This window comes from Tarenaya hassleriana, unplaced genomic scaffold (assembly GCF_000463585.1).
Source record: "Tarenaya hassleriana unplaced genomic scaffold, ASM46358v1 Cleome28, whole genome shotgun sequence".
NCBI lineage: Eukaryota > Viridiplantae > Streptophyta > Magnoliopsida > Brassicales > Cleomaceae > Tarenaya > Tarenaya hassleriana.
In genome coordinates, this window is record NW_010966021.1 from 2014520 (window position 1) to 2033007 (window position 18488).

Genomic DNA, 18488 nt, shown 5'->3' on the forward strand with positions numbered 1-18488 from the left:
GGAAAGAGTTATGTGTATGCTCGGGGAGACGATGTTACCTTCTCGTGAATCCGATTCGGATACCAAAGATCCATGGAAATGGGTGAGGGATCATTCTCCCGGTACACCTCCTCTTTTGCAGGATGATCAGATTCTGGTTCTCATTCGTTACCCGAAGAGATTCACATTGACAAAACGGGTAATAGAAGGAGAAATGACAAGTCTGAATCAGAAAACTAGCCTCAAGTATTTCGACAAGGTTCATATTCTGTCCCAGCTCGGGGAATCAGCCCGTTACGAGTTTTCCTCTGAGGATTTAGTATCAAAGGCTTGTGATTCATATCCTTATAAGAACGACAGCTTTCTGAGTTCGGGTATCGATGTCTATAACGGAACAGGGTTCTGTTCACTTCTTGAAAGAGTTAGTAATGGTGTCCTCACAATTGTGCCGAACTGGAAGTGCAACAGCACGGATGAATACTGCGGTAAGTTGGGACCATTCCCGTCTGATGAAGAAATAAGATCGACCAATGGTAGCTTTAAGGATGTGAAACTGTATATGCAAGGTGTTCATTGTCAGGAAACAGCAGCTCGGTCTCAGGCTGATTTTCTGACAAGGGTCTCGGCCGTTTTTCGGGCAGTTCATCCGACCGAGAATGAGTATATTGCAGCTTGGAGATCGGCACCTAACAATATGACTGTTTCAGTTGAAGGGATTTGGAAACCTTCAAGCGGGCAGCTTTGCACGGTAGGGTGTGTCGGGAAAGTTGATGCAGAAGGAAGCAGCTGCAACATCAGGCTTTGTCTGTACATTCCGATTACGTTTTCCGTAAGGCAAAGGAGTATACTTGTCGGAACTTTCTTCAGCATCAATGGTGAAGGAAACTCGTTCTTCCCTCTGTCTTTTGAGAAGCTGGTGCAGGCTACGGGGATGCCGAATTATGTCGGATCGATGTCCCCACGTTATAGTTACTCCAAGATCGAGGCAGCTGGTGCTATTCTGGAAAAGAACGAGCCTTTTTCCTTCGGGAAAATTATCAAGAAATCCTTTCTGCAGTACCCGAAACTAGAAGATGCGGGAAATTTCTTTTTCAGCCATATTCATCTTGCTGGGGATCTGACCATCCATACCTCCGCTTTTTCTGATGCTCGTTCCAAGTTTCCTGCCGCGGGGACTAATCTTGGCATGGATATTCTTTCACTTGGTCCGTTCTTTCAACTCTCTTTGAATTCTACAGGCTTTTCCACTGTGGAACAGGAGACTCCTTACCGTACCAAAGCTGAATACACCGAGAAACAGCTTCTTTTGAATGTTTCAGCACAAATCTCACTTACAGGAGAGCCTTATGGTAACCTTTCTGTGCTGTATTTGGAGGGTCTTTATGATGAGAATGCCGGGAAAATGTATCTTGTCGGTTGCAGGGATGTGAGGGCCTCGTGGAAAATCTTGTTCGATAGTAATGATCTTGAAGCCGGGTTGGATTGTCTGATTGAGGTAATTGTATCGTATCCACCTACCAAATCACGGTGGTTGGCCGATCCAACGGCTCGTGTTTCCATATCCAGCCAGAGACCGGAGGACGATCCTCTCTACTTTAAACCGGTAAAGCTTAGAACTTATCCCATCTTTTACCGGAAGCAGAGGGAAGACATCCTTTCTCGCGCTGGTGTTGAGGGCATCCTCCGGATTCTCACGCTTTCTTTCGCTATTGCTTGCATTACGAGCCAACTCCTTTACGCCAGAAACAGCACGGTTTCGCTTCCGTTCATGTCTCTTGTAATGCTTGGGGTTCAGGCTCTTGGTTATAGCCTGCCTTTGATCACTGGAGCTGAGGCTCTTTTCAGGAGAAAAGCTTCAGGATCTTATGAGATTCCTTCATATGATCTTCAGAGAAGTCAGTGGCTCAATGTGATCGATTACACCGTCAAATTTCTCGTTCTGGTCTGCTTTCTACTAACCCTCAGACTCTGTCAGAAGGTATGGAAGTCCCGTGAGAGGCTGCTGACACGAACACCTCATGAACCGCAACAGGTTCCGAGCGATCGGAGAGTAGTTCTCATCACCATGGTCTTGCACCTGGTCGGGTACATAGTTATCCTGATAGTACATTCCACAAGAACAGCAGAGACAAAGCTTGAGCCTGAGATATTCGGACAGTCTTTAGTTACCTCACCCGAGCCAGTTAGAGTTGCAGAATTTACTGGTAATCCACCAGTCCCACGTGGTTGGCAGACTGAATTAGGGGAATATATCGGTCTTGTACAAGATTTTTTCTTGCTCCCGCAGGTTATTGCCAATGTCATGTGGCAGATCGAGTGTCAGCCCTTGAGGAAACTATATTACATCGGTATCACTTCACTCAGGCTTCTTCCTCACATCTATGACTACATCACCGATCCTATTCCCGACCCGTTTATTATGGGAGGTGACCATGAGTTTGTCAATCCAAATCTTGATTTCTTCTCCAAATTCGGAGATATCGCAATACCCGTTACAGCGATTCTCCTAGCAGTGATCGTGTTTGTTCAGCAGAGATGGGACTATGACAGGCTGTCCCAAGCTCTGATCATTGGGCGGTTTAGGATTCTCCCGCCTCGTTCCATAAAGTACGAGAGGTTGCAGAATCAGCCAACCGAGGCTGAACTAGTTTCTGCAGTTGGTGTCAATGGAAATCGTTCTCGGGAAAAAGAGTATGACGACGAAGAATGATACAGTGACCTCTTCTACCGACTTGCAACGTTTTCTCTTCTTGTAAGCTCTTGTGGACCGTCTTTTTTTATTTTCGGGTTTTATGCCAAGAGATATCATATTCCAAATCAAAGAAATGGATCATCTCATGTGACCAGAACTTGTTTCTTGTAAGTATAATTGTCATAATGTTTCTTGATCTATTACATATGTTTCCATCTGTAGATTTGGGCAATTTTGCATCACTCTATATGTTTTTTTTTTTTGTTGTTGCAAAACCCTCATCTTGATGAAGCAGAAGAACCGAAGAGCTGCATACTCGACTCGATCTTAAACTCGTTATTATTTTGATATATTGCATAGAAGCTTTCAGGTATTATTACACTCGGCCCGAGCATGAGAATGCCTTCAAACACCGCAATAAGCCTTGATAGGACACTCTGCTCGGTATCCGATATCAGTACGGTAGAAGTGGAGGAGGCCGATATGGTCAAAAGGCTTATACATAAGAGGGTGCTCGTTATCGACGAGCTCTTCCGGTACTTGAAGAGTTCCATTGCTGAATGCAAACTGTCCAAGTGAGTATCTATCCGTCTCTCCACTCACCAGAACCCGATGCCTCGGGGACAGTATCCTGTCATTGCTCCAAGCCTGTCCCGAAAACGAGGTATTACTATCAGTTTTTTGTCACCTTACATGTATAGATCATAAATCTGGCTTGCTTACCATCAATGCATCTCCTGCAATGACCATGAACAATGAAGGTGACGAAAGATCGACGTTTATACGTTCCCCTAGTCTGGTTTCCATCTCCAAGCCATTGATCTGATCCTGGTGAAGTATGGTCGTGAAGCTCTTGTCCGTGTGAGTGACGAATGCTAAATAAGGGTTTTCGTCCTTAGGCGCCCGGTTTTTCAACAGCCGGAGAAGGTAACTCGTCGATTTCATATAAGGCTCGTAGTATTTCGCAACTCCATAGCTCCCGAATATCATTCTTGCCACCATCCGATCCATCTCCGCTACAAACTCTGCATATCTGTGCATACAATCACTGCAGAAAGAGACGTTATACTCGGGGAAATATCGAAGAATACGGATGATAAGTACGTACCAGAAACGATCATTTCCTCGGGGCCACATCAAATCGGTGAAGCTTCTGGTGGATTGAAGGGAAGTAGCATTGTCGATGCCGAGGCTTTCGTGGAGAGGAAGAGCTGGAATCTGACCGACGTAGCCGTTCATGGGCTTGTCGTACTTGTTCTTCATCTTGGTAGGTGTCGGAAGATCGAACAGCTGTTTCAGAGAATCGAAAACTCGGGCGAGGAGATCAAACGGAGCCTTTTCATGCAAATCTACGATGAAACATCCGTACTGTTCAAGTGCTTGCCTGATGTTCTTGCTTGTTGTTTCCCAGTAACTCGTTCCTGGCTTCAAGTCTTCTCTTGAGAAATCCAAGGTTGGAATCATTGGATACATTCCTTGTGGGTCTTAATGTTCTTGATTAAAGTTGCATGAATCTTGCATGCCTAATACATATATACATATATATATATATAGAGTAGATTCAGGGTATTGTGTGATATGGAATTGGAATATGCTTTGAGAGAAAGGAGATGTTCGTTACAAGACAAAACCAAACGTCTTGATGGGATCTTTAGGTTCCCATGTTTCAAATATGCCTTTAGAGTGAAAACAAAAATGATTTTTCTATTGAATCTGCAAAAATATAATCTAAGTTCAATATATATTATTAAAACCGTACAAGTCTAAAAAAAATGTATAGTTGGTAATCTAAGTCAAAAATCAAAATCAATGCCTAAGATTCCTTTTTGGCTTTATTTTATTATATCATTCACATTGCTTGTCATTATTAACCCATTTTCGACCAAATCTTCAAGCATACATCTCTCTCTATATATATATATTCAAATTCATCCAAAATTAATCTGATAAAACTATGTCTCAATAAATCATATTCGACTGCCCGATAACATATAGTAAAGTTTATACAATTACAAACTTGATAAAATCGATCGACAAGATCCAAAATGCACTGTAACATTTCGAAACGACATACAATGGAGAAAGATTTACGAAAACACAGATCATGTGATAATTAGGAGGCGCAGCAGCAGCACTCAACGCAGCATTCGCACGTCTCGTAGCAGCAGCAACAGCAAAGCAACGCAAAAACCCTAAAAAAAAAACAAAAGAACACTTCATACATAAAAACCCTAAAAATAAATATCACACACACACATATATATATATATATATACACACACACTTCTATATATGAACTGACTGATCTTGCTTGACCTAAAAAGCATCTGACCAAAAAATATATATATATATATGTTCCAAGAGAGAACAAAAAAAAAAGAGCTAGAGAGAGAGGGAGATCGATATATCGACATTGCGTAAAGGAAACCTTTCTCGTCACGGCGTTTCTTGACATGCCCGTAGTAAGACATCTCCTGTTGATGAGGTGGTGCGTCCATGTTCTTGAATCTTGCTCTGTCTTTTTTTTTTTTTTTTTTTTTTTTTTTGCTACGAGAGACTTGTGGATGAGCTTTTGCTGGTAGAGAACATCGATGTATACAACTTTTGTGGCGGTCGTTATATCACATTTTTCAGCAGCAACTATTTATTGTGATAGGTGTTGGCATTCATACACTTTGGACCGACCGAGTAGGTCCTGTCTTAATTGATCTCACGCTCTCTTCACGTGGGTACAAATGTCGGTTCTACAATACCATATACGTTTGGTTTCATTACAATGTTAAATCTATATATAGAACATGTTGTAATCTTGCTCTCGGCCTCGTGATTAGTTTGCGTCTCGGGACAGAACATCGGGTTACAAAAAAAAACATGTTGTAATCGTAACGAATGATTTTGTGTACTGTGATTGGATTGAACTACGGCAAAGTGCAAAGACAACAACGATATAGAGGAAATGTAATCTTCATAGGAAGAAGGGAGTGATTAACGATTGAATATATTTTTTTTCTCCTAATTAAGATCCAATATCCATCAAGTTAAACACAAGATATTATGTCTTAATTTGCCACTCAAGAAACAAATAGTAATATGTATGTATAGTTTGTCTGTTGAAGAATTATGCTGAACATCCATCTTACAACACAATCATAACACGGAAACATGGTAGAAAATCGTACTAATGTCTGAGAATTTTTGTTAAATTAAGCGGTTTCGCGGATGGCGATTCTGGTCGAAGCCACTCTCGATCGATCTGTGGAATTTCCTAGTCCTCTAGGCTGCACAGACCGAGGCCAGTCGCATCCGATCGCTTCATGACCCTCAGCCGCTTGCACGATTCAATGAACATCCTGGAGAAATATAATCGTTACGATCGTTCGTTCATGATCCTATAACATTAATGATCACCTTCTGTTATTAATCTTTTCGTTTTACGATCGTTCATTCATGATCCTATAACATTAATGATCATCTTCTGTTATATATTAATCTTTTCGTTAATCGTTAAGGCTACAAAAGCGCAGTAAGGAACTTACTGCCACGGCACGTCTCCGGCTAGCATCCAGTCTCCATCCTTATCCTCGTAGATAGTAACGTACTCGCACTTTTCTCCATCCTTCAAGGCCACAACTCCTGTATTCATATACATACATACACACACACACACATATATATATATATATAGGTGGTTTTCGTTAATTAACTGAAATAAAAAAATTAAACAGCTATCTTAAACCATAAGTACTTTCTCCTTAATCATTGTTTACACATGTCGGCTATAACTACGCACTGTTTCTATGGATGACCTCATATCGGTTCCATGCATATTCAACACATACCAACGCATAATATAAACATGTATATATATATTCTCTAAACAATTCGGTTCGATGCATGTTCGTGCGCTAATGAACCAAGTATTCGTTCACCTAATGGACCATATATATGGCTTTTCGAATTTTTTGAGTGCGAATGAACAACGTTATACAACACTAACATCTCATCGAAACTATGCGTGTGTGTTTATATATATGTATGTATAGATTTACTAACCGATTCCGGTGCACCCGAAGAGCTTCTCGAGAGCAAAAGCAAGATCATCGTATCCATGGTTTGAAACCAAATCCATTTTCCTCAGGTATGGGATATAATGTATTAACTTTGCTTAATGAAACATATTACAATAGGAGAGTTATTTATACAAGTATTAACCCTAATTGTGTGTATTGAAAGTACAATAATATCCTTCTATACGCCCCCTCAAGATGGAGCACCGGAGGTGAGTCCAATCTTGACAAAACAATCATGAAACGGAATGCGCGGCAAGGGTTTGGTGAGAGCATCCGCAAGCTGATCCGAGGCAGAGACATGGGTTACACGAAGATCACCAGATTCAACAAGGCCGCGAACAAAGAAGTAGTCAAGAGCAATGTGCTTCATGCGAGAGTGAAAGACGGGATTAGCACTCAGATACGTCGCACCAATATTGTCACAATAGATAGTAGGTGTTTTAGGCGGAGAAAAACCAAGTTCGGTGAGAAGAGAGGCAATCCAACGAATCTCAGCAGCAGTGGTGGCGACAGAGCGGTACTCAGCCTCAGTGGATGACCGAGCGACGCCCTTCTGCTTCTTTGATGACCATGCAACCGGATGGCGGCCAAGAAAAACAACAAATGCTCCGGTAGACTTAAAGTCTAAACGATCACCGGCCCAATCAGCATCAGAGTAAGCATGCAAAGTAAGAGGGTTTGTAATTGAGAGGAAGATACCACAATTCCGCGTGCCAGCAAGATAGCGAAGGACACGTTTGACGGCCTGCCAATGTTCATCGGTAGGAGCATGCATGAACTGTGATAACTTGTTAACAGCAAAGCTAACATCCGGTCGAGTGAGAGAGAGATACTGAAGACTGCCCACCAAGGCACGAAACTCAGTGACATTGGAAATCAAAGTGCCAGACACGGCAGTAAGGCGAGACGTCGAGGCCATAGGCGTAGATACGGGCTTGACATCCGTCATCTGAGCACGATGAAGAAGATCATTAATATACTTCCGCTGAGTAAGAAGTAACCCTGCAGGTGAGCGGGAAGCCTCGATGCCGAGAAAGTAAGAGAGATCACCAAGGTCCTTGATAGAAAACCGAGCACCAAGAGCCGATATGACAGCCTGGATTTCAGTTGAACAACTGCCTGTAACCACAATATCGTCAACATAGACAAGAACATAGAGCTGAGATGACGAGGTAGTGAGAAGAAACAAAGACGTATCAGCCACAGAGTTCTGAAAGCCACGGGCAAGAAGGAAGGACCGAAGTTTTGAATACCAAGCACGGGGAGCTTGTTTGAGACCGTAAAGAGCCTTGTTAAGCCTGCAAACAAACTTGGGATGTGCAGGATCCACAAAACCAGGCGGCTGAGTCATGTAGACCTCGTCAGACAAATGACCCTGAAGGAATGCATTATTCACGTCAAGTTGACGCAACGACCAACCACGGGAGATAGCAATGCTCAAGACAACACGGATAGTAGTGGGCTTGACCACCGGACTGAATGTCTCATGAAAATCAATGCCAGGACGTTGGTGAAACCCCTTGGCAACCAGACGTGCCTTAAATCGATCTATCGAACCATCGGGTTTTCGTTTAATGCGAAAGACCCATCTGCAACCAACTACATTCAGAGCCTCTGAGTCGGGAACAAGAGACCACGTACCGTTACGAAGGAGAGCATCGTATTCATCACTCATGGCGGCTCTCCAACGAGGATCCTTGAGAGCCTGAGAGATATTGGCCGGTTCAACAGAATCAGGAGGAGAGGCAGCCATAAGCGCATACTTCGGATTCGGTTTATGAATGGCACACTTCGATCTAGTCTGCATAGGATGGCGGTTGCGTGGAGCAGAAGAAACCAATGGTGCAGCAGCAACCGACGGCTCCGGAGGAGGAGAAGGAGCTCGGACAACTGTCGGCAATGGAGATGAAGGATCCGAGGTCGAGGGCTGAACAGGAGCAGGCGAGACAAGTGGCCGTCGGGTAGGAATAACTGTGTGAGAGGGGAAGCTCACGTCCGGAATGGACTCGGGAGCCGAAGAGCGGCTAGATGGAAAGAATGACGTAGGTGCCGAGAAAGGAAAGACTTGTTCATGGAATTGAACGTGTCTAGAGACATAAAGACGAGACTTAATAGGATCAAGACACAGATAGGCACTTTGTGTAGGCGAGTAACCGAGGAACACACACGCATTAGAACGAGGTTCAAGTTTATGTGAGGTATACGGTCGAAGCCACGGATAGCAAAGACAACCAAAGACACGAAGTTTAGAGTAGTTTGGCTCAGACTCAAAGAGACACTTAAACGGAGAAACCATACCAAGAATTTGAGTGGGCATGCGATTAATGAGGTAAACCGCAGTGGTGAACGCAAAAGACCAATAGGACACGGGAAGAGATGCGTGCATGAGAAGCGATAGACCAGTTTCAACAATATGACGATGACGACGCTCAGAAATGCCATTGTGTTCGGGAGTATGAGGTGGGGTAGTGAGGTGAGAGATGCCGTGAGTACCGAGGAATGAGCGGAGGGCAATAAACTCACCACCATTGTCACTATACAATGTGGTAATGCTCGTGCCAAACCGCTTTTCAACAAGAGATTTAAAACGAATGAATGTGTCACGGACATGAGATTTGTGTTTGAGCGGAAATAACCATGAGTAGCGAGTAAAGTGATCAACAAAAAGTACGTAATACTTGAAACCATCATTCGAATGCACAGGAGAGGTCCATACATCAGAAAAAATAATTTCAAGCGGTCGAGAAGATTTGATCGAAGACTCCGAAAAAGAAAGCTTGTGACTTTTATTGCTACTACATGAATGACAAAAATCAGAGAAAGAATCCCGAGACAATGGCAAATTGAAAGTAGAAATAATAGAACGCAAAATAGGAAGTGCAGGATGTCCTAAACGAGAGTGCCACTCGGACAAAGTGGACTTAACACAAGACAGTGCACAAGCTGACAAAGGAGAGGTGGTGATAGACGGCCACTCGTAGACGCCATGCTTACTTGGTCCTCTGAGAACCGGCGCCCCCGTGCTGAGATCCTTCACCTGAAAGTAAGATGGAAAAAATTCCACAGAGACATCATTAGCGCGACAGAGCTGATGAACTGATATAAGGTTTTTGCACATAGTAGGTACACATAACACATCATGAAGATGAAGAGAGCGAGAGTCAAGAGGCAATGAGAGTGAACCAGAGTGAGTGATGGATAAACCCGAACCATCACCAACAACAACAGCATCATCACCGGTGTACGGATTGTGAATGGCAAGATTATGAAGATCGGTAGTGATGTGATGAGAGGCACCACTGTCAAGAAGCCACGGTTGAGCATCATAGTTGGAATGCATAGCCGGATTGGCATAAGGAGGTTGCGGCCGAGGAGAGGCAGACCAGGAAGGCGAAGCCGAGGCCTCGGGAAAACCCGAAGCAGCAATCACGCGAAACTGTGGACACCGTTTTGCTGTGTGGCCTTGGACACCACATGCTTGGCAGCGGCCAAGATAGGGTTTCGGATGAGAGGAAGATCCCGAGCGACGATGATGCCAAGGAGGCCGAGAAGTGCCTCGCGAAGCTTGGCGAGACCTCGTCTCGGTGGTATGAGCCGAGATAGGAAAGGATGCCGATACCGAGATGGATTGTGAGAGAAGTACCTTGGCCTCATGGTTGAGAAGCTTCTCATGAAGTTCCTCAATCGAAATTGCAGTGTCCCGAGCATTGACGGCATCAATGATAGGTTTGTACTCCTCCGGAAGACCATCAAGGATGGCCTCAAGAACATCTTCATGATCCATCGGTTTACCGAGAAGGGAGAGTTCCTCGGTTTTAGCATTGATAAAGCGGAGATACTCATCCATGCTTTGAGATCCTTTAACACTTTTCCGAACTTGATCCCGAAGTTGAAGAAGGTGGCCACGGGACGCCTTGCCATATGTGTTGGCGATCGTATTCCAAGCATCAAGAGTGGTCTTGGATCGAGCGACGAGAGGCTGTAGAGAAGCCGAGATTGTGCCGAGGAGAGACGAAAACAGGAGACGGTCTTGTTGCCTCCACGAGCAAAATTCGGGATTGTCCCGAGGTACCCCGTCAATCGTGACAGAGGCGGCAGGCACAACGGCGGTATCATCAATGAACGAGGCTAGATTGTAGCCTTCAAGGAGTGCACGAACTTGAAGACTCCACGTGAGGAAGTTAGACGGCGTGAGCTTAGTGATAGACGACATGTTGACGTGGAGAAGGGAATTACCCGGTGATTGAATTTCAATCACAGTGCTTGCATCCGAGGCGGTGACGTGCGGAGCAGCGGTCGGCGTCGTAGGAGCAGACATGATGCCGAGAAGAGAACGCGGTGGTGGTCGGATGAGGCGACGAGCAGAAGCAAGAGGAACCGAACGCTAGGGTTAGCGGTGGCTCTGATACCATATAATGTATTAACTTTGCTTAATGAAACATATTACAATAGGAGAGTTATTTATACAAGTATTAACCCTAATTGTGTGTATTGAAAGTACAATAATATCCTTCTATATGGGATACCGTCCATGCTCACTTTCACGTACCCTTTGGAGGCTTGATCTCTGCAACTACTGTTCCTCCTCCGATAAGAACACACCGGCGGCCAACCCACCACCGGAATCTTCGCCGCCGGAGAAGAAACAACCACTTGTCCGAAGATGTCGTCGTTTTCACCCTCACTGGACATTTCGGAGAAAACCCTTTTCTTGAAAGTCTCTTTTTCGCCGCCATTATCTCCGGGAAGACCCAATCTCAGCTCCGTGATCTCAAGTCCAAGACCCATCTCTTCTTTTTTGTTGATTGCTTTCTCTTGTTATGAGTTACGAATGATGAACAAATAGGGATATTCCTTTTTCTTCTTCTTCTTCTCGTTCTCTTGTAACATTACCGTTGTTCGTTGAGCTTTTTATATATATCGTAGGAGAGTTCCACGCGTGAGACAGAGGAGGGCCAATGACAGATAGACACGTAGTTGAGTTTAATTTCAAAAACTAAATTATAATAATTTAAAAAATAAAATAAAATTTGGTGGTGGAGGAGACAAGGTGGGGACAAAGACAGGTCAAGAGAGGAGATGGTGGTCGGTCACATGAGAAACAGAAGTGGGGGCTGTTTGGTCTTTTATGATACTTTATAAAGACCAGCATTATCACTTGGATTAGGGCACACATCCTACGGCTCTCCTTTTTTCTCTTGAATTTTTTCTGACCGTTCGATCATCGGAATCTCCATCCCATGTGAATCGTTTATTTCTGTCTCCGTCGTTAAGATTTGTGGAGTCTCCATTGCTAATTTGCTATATATATTCATAAACCATTTTTTTCCTAGAAGAGTTTGGAATATGATGTCTCCTACCATTTTGGGATATGTTAGTTATTATTCGATTAGGTTAAATTTTTAAACGAAGCTATCAATCAATCAGAAAATGTGGGAATTTTATATATTATTATATTTATTTTCTGCTGTATAAAAAATTCACTAAAAATAGGTTATATTTGTGTAAAACAAATTTAATTTAACTAGTGGAAACCTAATATTCTTTTTTCTTACGACATCATATGCTATTTAGGTGGGGAGTGAATGAACATATTATATGATTTTTATTATAATCTATTGCAGTGTATGCGCGTATAGCATTCACCAGATATATCTGTATACGTGTGAACATTAGAATTAATGTATGAACCGGAGGTCTATTCAGATTGTCTATAAAAAAATTAAAGTTATTAAATATATTTGAAATCTATACATTCTATTTTTCTTAAATCTAAAATTGTACCCACTAGCGTCATTTTGCAGCTTTCATCTCCTTACGCCGTTACCTTTGATATTACACACAAAAAGAAATGCCCTAATCATGTGTAATCTTCGTGTGTATATATATATATATATATATATAATTATAATTATAATATTTGATGGTGAGACCAATTAAAAGAAGAAAATAACAAGAATTTATCTTCTTTGGGTCCCCTTCCTTGGTGTAGTGGGGATTATTGATGAAGAACATGTCGGGCCATGTGATTATTACATAACGAAACACGAAGAAGTGAAATGGACGCGTTTATATTACCTGTTCCATTGCGACAACATGGCATCCCTCTCTGAAAGCCCCTTTTCCGTTTTTCTCCCCTTCATTTATTTCTCTTCTTTGTCCCTACCTATTCCCCTCTTTTCAAGAACACTAAACAAAAAACACCTTAAAAGTCGATTTTTTTTTTATAATCCGGAATATTTAGCTCAATTACATCTCTCGAAAAATCGGAAAAACCCAGATCAATATCTTTCTTCAAATAGACACTCGAACCTGGATTGGGAAGGAACTTTGGTTCAGATCTTACCGGTTGAGTCAACCAAAGATTGAGCATTAAAAATCGATGTTGAAATTGTATTATATATATATGTATTGTTTTTGTATGGGGTTTAAGTATATACGTCTCCAATCTCCATGATGCTTTGCCTTCAAAGTCTCCTCCTCTGAATATTCAAAGGAGTGACCAAACTCATGGAACATTAATTGTTATGTGCGACCGACTTTGGAATGTAATTAAGACTCTGTAGTTAACGGTGCTTAACGTTAATTAATTAATTAATCGATTGATTGCAATGATGAAAATTATGAAAAGGACTCTTCATGTGATGCCTTTGTTTTGTTCTGAATTAGATTCGTTTGTGACTTTGTCTTTGTGTTTCTTAATTACACGTTAGTTAGGTCGTTTACCAAACTAATTAACATGCAAGTTGATAGTTCATGTATTAATCTTATTAAGATATTTCATCCACATTTGATTTTGATAGATTTTATTACCTATGATATAATCCATGGTTATTTCGCCATAAGTTTTACAATGATTTTTAAATTTTAAATTGATAAAAAAGTATTTTTTTTCAGATAAAAATAGAAACTGGTTGTTTTCAGAAATTTCTTTTTTCATGATTCAAATTTATTATAAAGAAACCTCGAGATTTATTTTACCGTTAAAAGGTTGCAAAAATATGCATTTTTAAACGAGATTCGACTCTTTGGGAACAAAATTTCCACGTCATGTTATACGTGTATGATTGTGTACTAAATACAGTTTACGTGAAATCGTGAATACATATCTGTGAAAAATGCCGGTTATGATATGATATTTTCCCATGTGATTAAATAGAGAGGCGCACGACCAAATCGTATATTAGATTCCATGTATGTTCCCAAATCACTGAGCTGAATTATGAAACCCTATGAACTTTTCCGATCGTTAGTTCGGTTCATATAATATATATATATATATATATATATATATATATTGCTCAATTTGCTTGTCAGTCAAGCAACAAATATCCACACATCATCCTCCTAAAAAATACAGTGAGATACGGTTTTTCCGTGTGTGTTTTTTTTTCGTATTAATTAATGAGATACTGAATTTCTTGGTAATCACACAAAGTGGTGATCAAAACAATGGGCAAAAAAATTAAGCAGTAATAATGAAATATTGATTCTAATATAATTTCGTTGAAAACCATTTTGAATTCTTGATGTAAATTATTTTATTTTATATGTTTATGATTTATCATGTATTACTAATTTTTTTACATGAAAAAAAGGTTGTACATGATTTGTATACGGTCGCCTACTTCCATTTCATTCGGCCACTCCCTAATTCTAATTATGTATAAAATTAATAAGAGATAAAGTTCGTTAAAGACCGTGTATATATATATATATATATACACATACACATTTGGATGACCAAGCCAAATTTGATCAAATTTTAAAATTTGAACAAAACAAAAGTTAGAAAGTATTGGAAGATTGAAATACAATAACACAACAATAAACACATAAAAACTTAATTTATAAAAAAAATCTATTTAAAACCTAATGTATATCATATAGTATAACAAATTTCAAATATCAAAATTAATTTAAAAAAAAAACAACAAGATAGACTGATTATTAGTTGTAAAAACAATATATTTCAAAATTACCTTATGATAAAATAAAATGTTTACAAATGCAATTAACAGATTTAGGGGGAAAATGAAACTATAATGTACCGTAACGTAACTAGGTTTCTCCGTCGCTCAGTTTCCTCCGCTACAGCCGCCGTCTCCGTCTCGGAGTTCTTCATCGCCGGCGAGGCAAAATTTTCTCTCGTTGTCTTCTCTGTTTTGCATCATTTTTCTTCTCTCTGTTTCCCAACCTAGCCTCTCTGTCGGGCAAATCTGAGATCCACTTCAGTTTTCAAATCCAGACATCAATAGATGTGAGCGGCCTAATTTCATGAAAATTTCGTCGATTCAACTTGAATTTCGCTGTTGGGTTTGTTTAGTTTGGGCTCTGGATTCTGGGTTTCGCGAATTTAGGCGATTCGTTTCGTTTTTCATTCGATTCTGTGGAATAATTTGGTTTCCCCCGATGAAATCGTAGTGATATATGTGCTCTCAGTCTCTGTTACGTGAATCTGTATTACCTAAATATCATTTGAAGTTGGGGGACAGTGATAGTCCAGGATTAGGTTCCTTTTCTCAGTTGCGTGTTCTGTTCTTGGGAGGAATCCATATCCTTACCTATGTATTGAAGCCATTGATAATCCTGTTTGTTGTCAAAGTATTGATCTTTGTTTTGTTGTGTTTGTTGTCATAGTTGCTGTTACAGTCGAGATCAAGTGGCAAAGATTCATCTAATGACCAGAAGGAGGAGGAATTAACAGTGTCTCAACTATGCTTGCGAGTATGGATCAGAAACTCCTCCTCCTGTTGAAGAGGATGAAGATTAGATTATGTTTCGGATGAGGAACAAAAGCGGAAGAACCCGGGAAGAAAACAGAAGATCGGGCATTGAAACAGCTTGATAGTTAGGTGACTGATAAGAGGCAGAAGAAGATAGATAGAGATGGCTGAAAGATTTAGCTCTTCAGGCTGCATTATTGCCGCCAAGAAGGAAGCCTGAAGAAGCTGTCGTATTCATCTCTTTCTCAGAGCTGTGACTGTGAGGTTGACGAAGAGATCATACATGGCTTCCCTTCAAAATGCACGCCCTTTACACGATCTTGATTCGATTGATCCGTAAAAAAAACTATTATATTTTCCCGATTTTGCAGAAAATAAACGAACTGTTAGATTGTTATCGCTTAGATTCTTCAGATGGATGTTTATATATATATATATATATATATATATATATATATGATGGAAAGAATTAAGGCTCTACATGTTCTTGGTCAAGAGATAAGAAACATCAGTTTGGTAACTTACTCCATGGAACAAGACCAAGAACACGGTTTAGAGTTCCCGTGTTTCAGGCAAGATGAACCAGTTATTCTTATGACCCTACTTGAAGCTTATCTATTATTACATTCCATGGATCTTGTTGTACACAACACCACTATAGCAGAAAAGATGACCTAAAGTACTCCTGATCTTCATGGAATCCGAGACGAAGAAACACGGGTCCGAGGAACAGCCTTTCAATCAGGTCCTTTCTCCGCAAACCTGTTTGTCGAAAACGTGGTTTGTTATGTCAACAAAAGTACCGATAAACGATCAGATATCATCGCTTAAAACATCGAGAGATGGTGTTCTAGTTCAAGTTTAGAGATGGGGAAGAGAGGGACCAACGTCGTTGTCGTGGAGCCACGGCCTTGAACCCTTCTTCCCAGAATCCGGACAGCGTAAAGAGCAGAAACGCTGCTACAACTACAAAGTAGAAAAACTTGGCCATTACTTGGGATGCGTTAGAGAACATTGTGCTTCCTATCATTTATATTGACCATTTCAAAAACAAAGAAATGCCAAAGTGGCGGAGAAAAGACTTTGAAATGTCAAAAATAATAATGGGTTTTTGGTATTTCTCCTCCTTTGCCCCATATGGCACGCCAAGGGGGGAAAAATAATGAACTTTATTTAGCCTCTAGGTCGATGGTGGGTTTTGGCCCTAAAGACACGTAGAAAATATAGACAAAGTCTTTGGGTCTTGTCCTATATTTATTAAAGTGGTTGCTATGAATTATTATTATTGTGTAGCTTGTAAATCTGTATATGCAACTATTGTGGCTTGATGGATTCAAAACATAGCATATAAGTGTATCCAAACAGAACAAGAACAGGAATATCAAGTAAATATATAACCATATGTTGGAACTCGTGAATTGATTAACGGGACTCTTATGTGGAACCTATTGCTGTTTGTTTGTTTTTTTTTCCCCGAGAAAAGAAGAAGGTTTGAGAAACTTTGCATGAGTCTCAAAGACTCCGGGAGAATCAGAAGCTTCGAACGCGCTTTGAATTGGAGTGCATCATTAATGGCATTCTGGTAAATTAGAAAACGGACTAAACCGAGTGATAACCAGAGTAAATGCAGAACCGACATTGAACCGGAAATCGAGTTATTTAAATTTGGTCTGGGTAGGCACTCTGCTTTATAACAGAGTAACAAGGTCGGAAAAGGCACGATGCCCTTTTTTTTTGTCGTATTCCAATAGAATTATTTGGGATCCTAAAACCTCGGTCCAAATTACAAGATTCCAGACAAAAAAAAAAGATAGAGATAATGGCTTATAATTAAAAATAAATAAAGTATAAGAGTTAGATTTTATACCTTGAGGATGACGTTATGGTTTAATTGAAATAATGATTATGTTTTTAATAGAAATAAAAACAAGAGGAAGTTACAACCATAACAATATTTTTTCATTTTGTTTGAGTTAATTCTAAGTTTGATTTTTTTTCAAATATCATATAATTTAATTTTATATTAATTTTTGTTCTGCTTGAATTCTATTATAAAAAAAACTATTTTCATTTGGCATTTCATGATTTTGGTTAAGTGAATAAATATATTTTTTTATTTGTTTTGGATATTTGATGAATAAGAAAATCCATTATATTATATTTGAAACTTTATTCGAATTCGATTAGTGTAGTTTTTCAATTTTTACGAAAAAATTGATGATTTGATATTATTCGATTTAATTTGTATACCAAAATGAAAATTTTCATCCCTAATTGTCGCCTATAATTCAACGATGAAAACATGGTTGGGTCATGTAATTTGTGCTTGCCTGAATAAAATATCAAGCAAACACACAAAATGTATTGTTTACGTGAGATAACAAACGTGCTTGGACTCTAATTTCAACATTCACAATTACTCATTTCTAATTAAAAATTACCAACTTTCATTAACGGAACTAATCCACGGCTCTTTGAAAATAATATAGTTAAAATTAACAGAATTAAAGGGTCGTATAAAAAAATGGCAAAGCAATTTTAAATCAGTATACGGAAATACTGAAACAAAATGTCCAACTGGCCACCGGACCGGACCGACCTTCGACCTTCACGAAGACCGAGATTGGATGATATGATCGAACACAGCCGACCACGGCCACACCCCTAACAAAAAATTAGGGTAGAAGTTTCCATACGATATTTTAAAACTAAATCGTATTAAACCAAAAATTTTGATATCATTTTCGAATCGAACTATTTAGAGTTTTTGAATGGTGATTTAAAAAAAACGAACCCAATTTTTTAAAAAAACCTGAAAAACCAAAAATTTGTTAAGAAAATCTATTTTTTTTAATAAGAAACGAATTTAGACGAATATAAAATAATAACCATATGTATTTTTGTAAAATTGAAAAACCAAACCGTATAACTCTCAAACCAAACTCGAACCGAATACCGAAACCTCTCAAAAATTGAAATTTATTCACCCAAAATGTGCATGAAGCAGCCGTACACTCGGCA

General features: G+C 40.1%; 3 protein-coding genes and 1 long non-coding RNA gene across 8 annotated transcripts in view; 2 read left to right on the forward strand and 2 right to left on the reverse strand.

The window, feature by feature from the left end:
- LOC104818053 overlaps positions 1 to 3122 on the forward strand; it is a 4087-nt gene extending 965 nt beyond the window's left edge. Inside the window, exons 2-3 of one of the 4 annotated variants that reach the window (XR_772600.1) lie at positions 1 to 2838; positions 3032 to 3122. Coding sequence is in view for 2 of the 4 variants with exons in the window: in XM_010547496.1 (XP_010545798.1) it covers positions 1 to 2689 (2689 nt within the window). In the remaining 2 variants the exon portion in view is untranslated. Of the gene's footprint in view, positions 2875 to 3031 lie in introns of those variants that run through there. The other 3 variants (XR_002024432.1, XM_010547497.1, XM_010547496.1) reach the window with 3 other exon arrangements.
- LOC104818052 (probable 2-oxoglutarate-dependent dioxygenase AOP1) lies at positions 2993 to 5278 on the reverse strand. Of its 2 annotated transcripts, XM_010547494.1 has the most exons (5): positions 5100 to 5278; positions 4746 to 4863; positions 3780 to 4194; positions 3395 to 3719; positions 2993 to 3319 (listed from the first exon to the last, which is right to left on the reverse strand). In XM_010547494.1, exons 3-5 carry the CDS (start codon positions 4142 to 4144, stop codon positions 3077 to 3079), a joined length of 933 nt encoding a protein of 310 aa, XP_010545796.1. In that variant the 5' UTR covers positions 4145 to 4194; positions 4746 to 4863; positions 5100 to 5278; the 3' UTR covers positions 2993 to 3076. The 2 variants fall into 2 exon arrangements, with proteins under 2 accessions (XP_010545796.1, XP_010545794.1); XM_010547492.1 differs by having other exon boundaries at positions 3395 to 4194.
- A 475-nt stretch (positions 5279 to 5753) lies between these two features.
- On the reverse strand, positions 5754 to 6841 carry LOC104818051 (auxin-responsive protein IAA19). The gene is made up of 3 exons (XM_019203021.1): positions 6725 to 6841; positions 6208 to 6304; positions 5754 to 6021 (listed from the first exon to the last, which is right to left on the reverse strand). Exons 1-3 carry the CDS (start codon positions 6798 to 6800, stop codon positions 5937 to 5939), a joined length of 258 nt encoding a protein of 85 aa, XP_019058566.1. The 5' UTR covers positions 6801 to 6841; the 3' UTR covers positions 5754 to 5936.
- Positions 6842 to 14750: 7909 nt separating this feature from the next.
- LOC104818048 lies at positions 14751 to 15864 on the forward strand. Its single transcript, XR_772599.2, has 2 exons — positions 14751 to 15001; positions 15382 to 15864. It is a non-coding gene; the product is annotated as an uncharacterized LOC104818048 (long non-coding RNA).
- The last annotated feature ends 2624 nt before the right edge of the window (positions 15865 to 18488 follow it).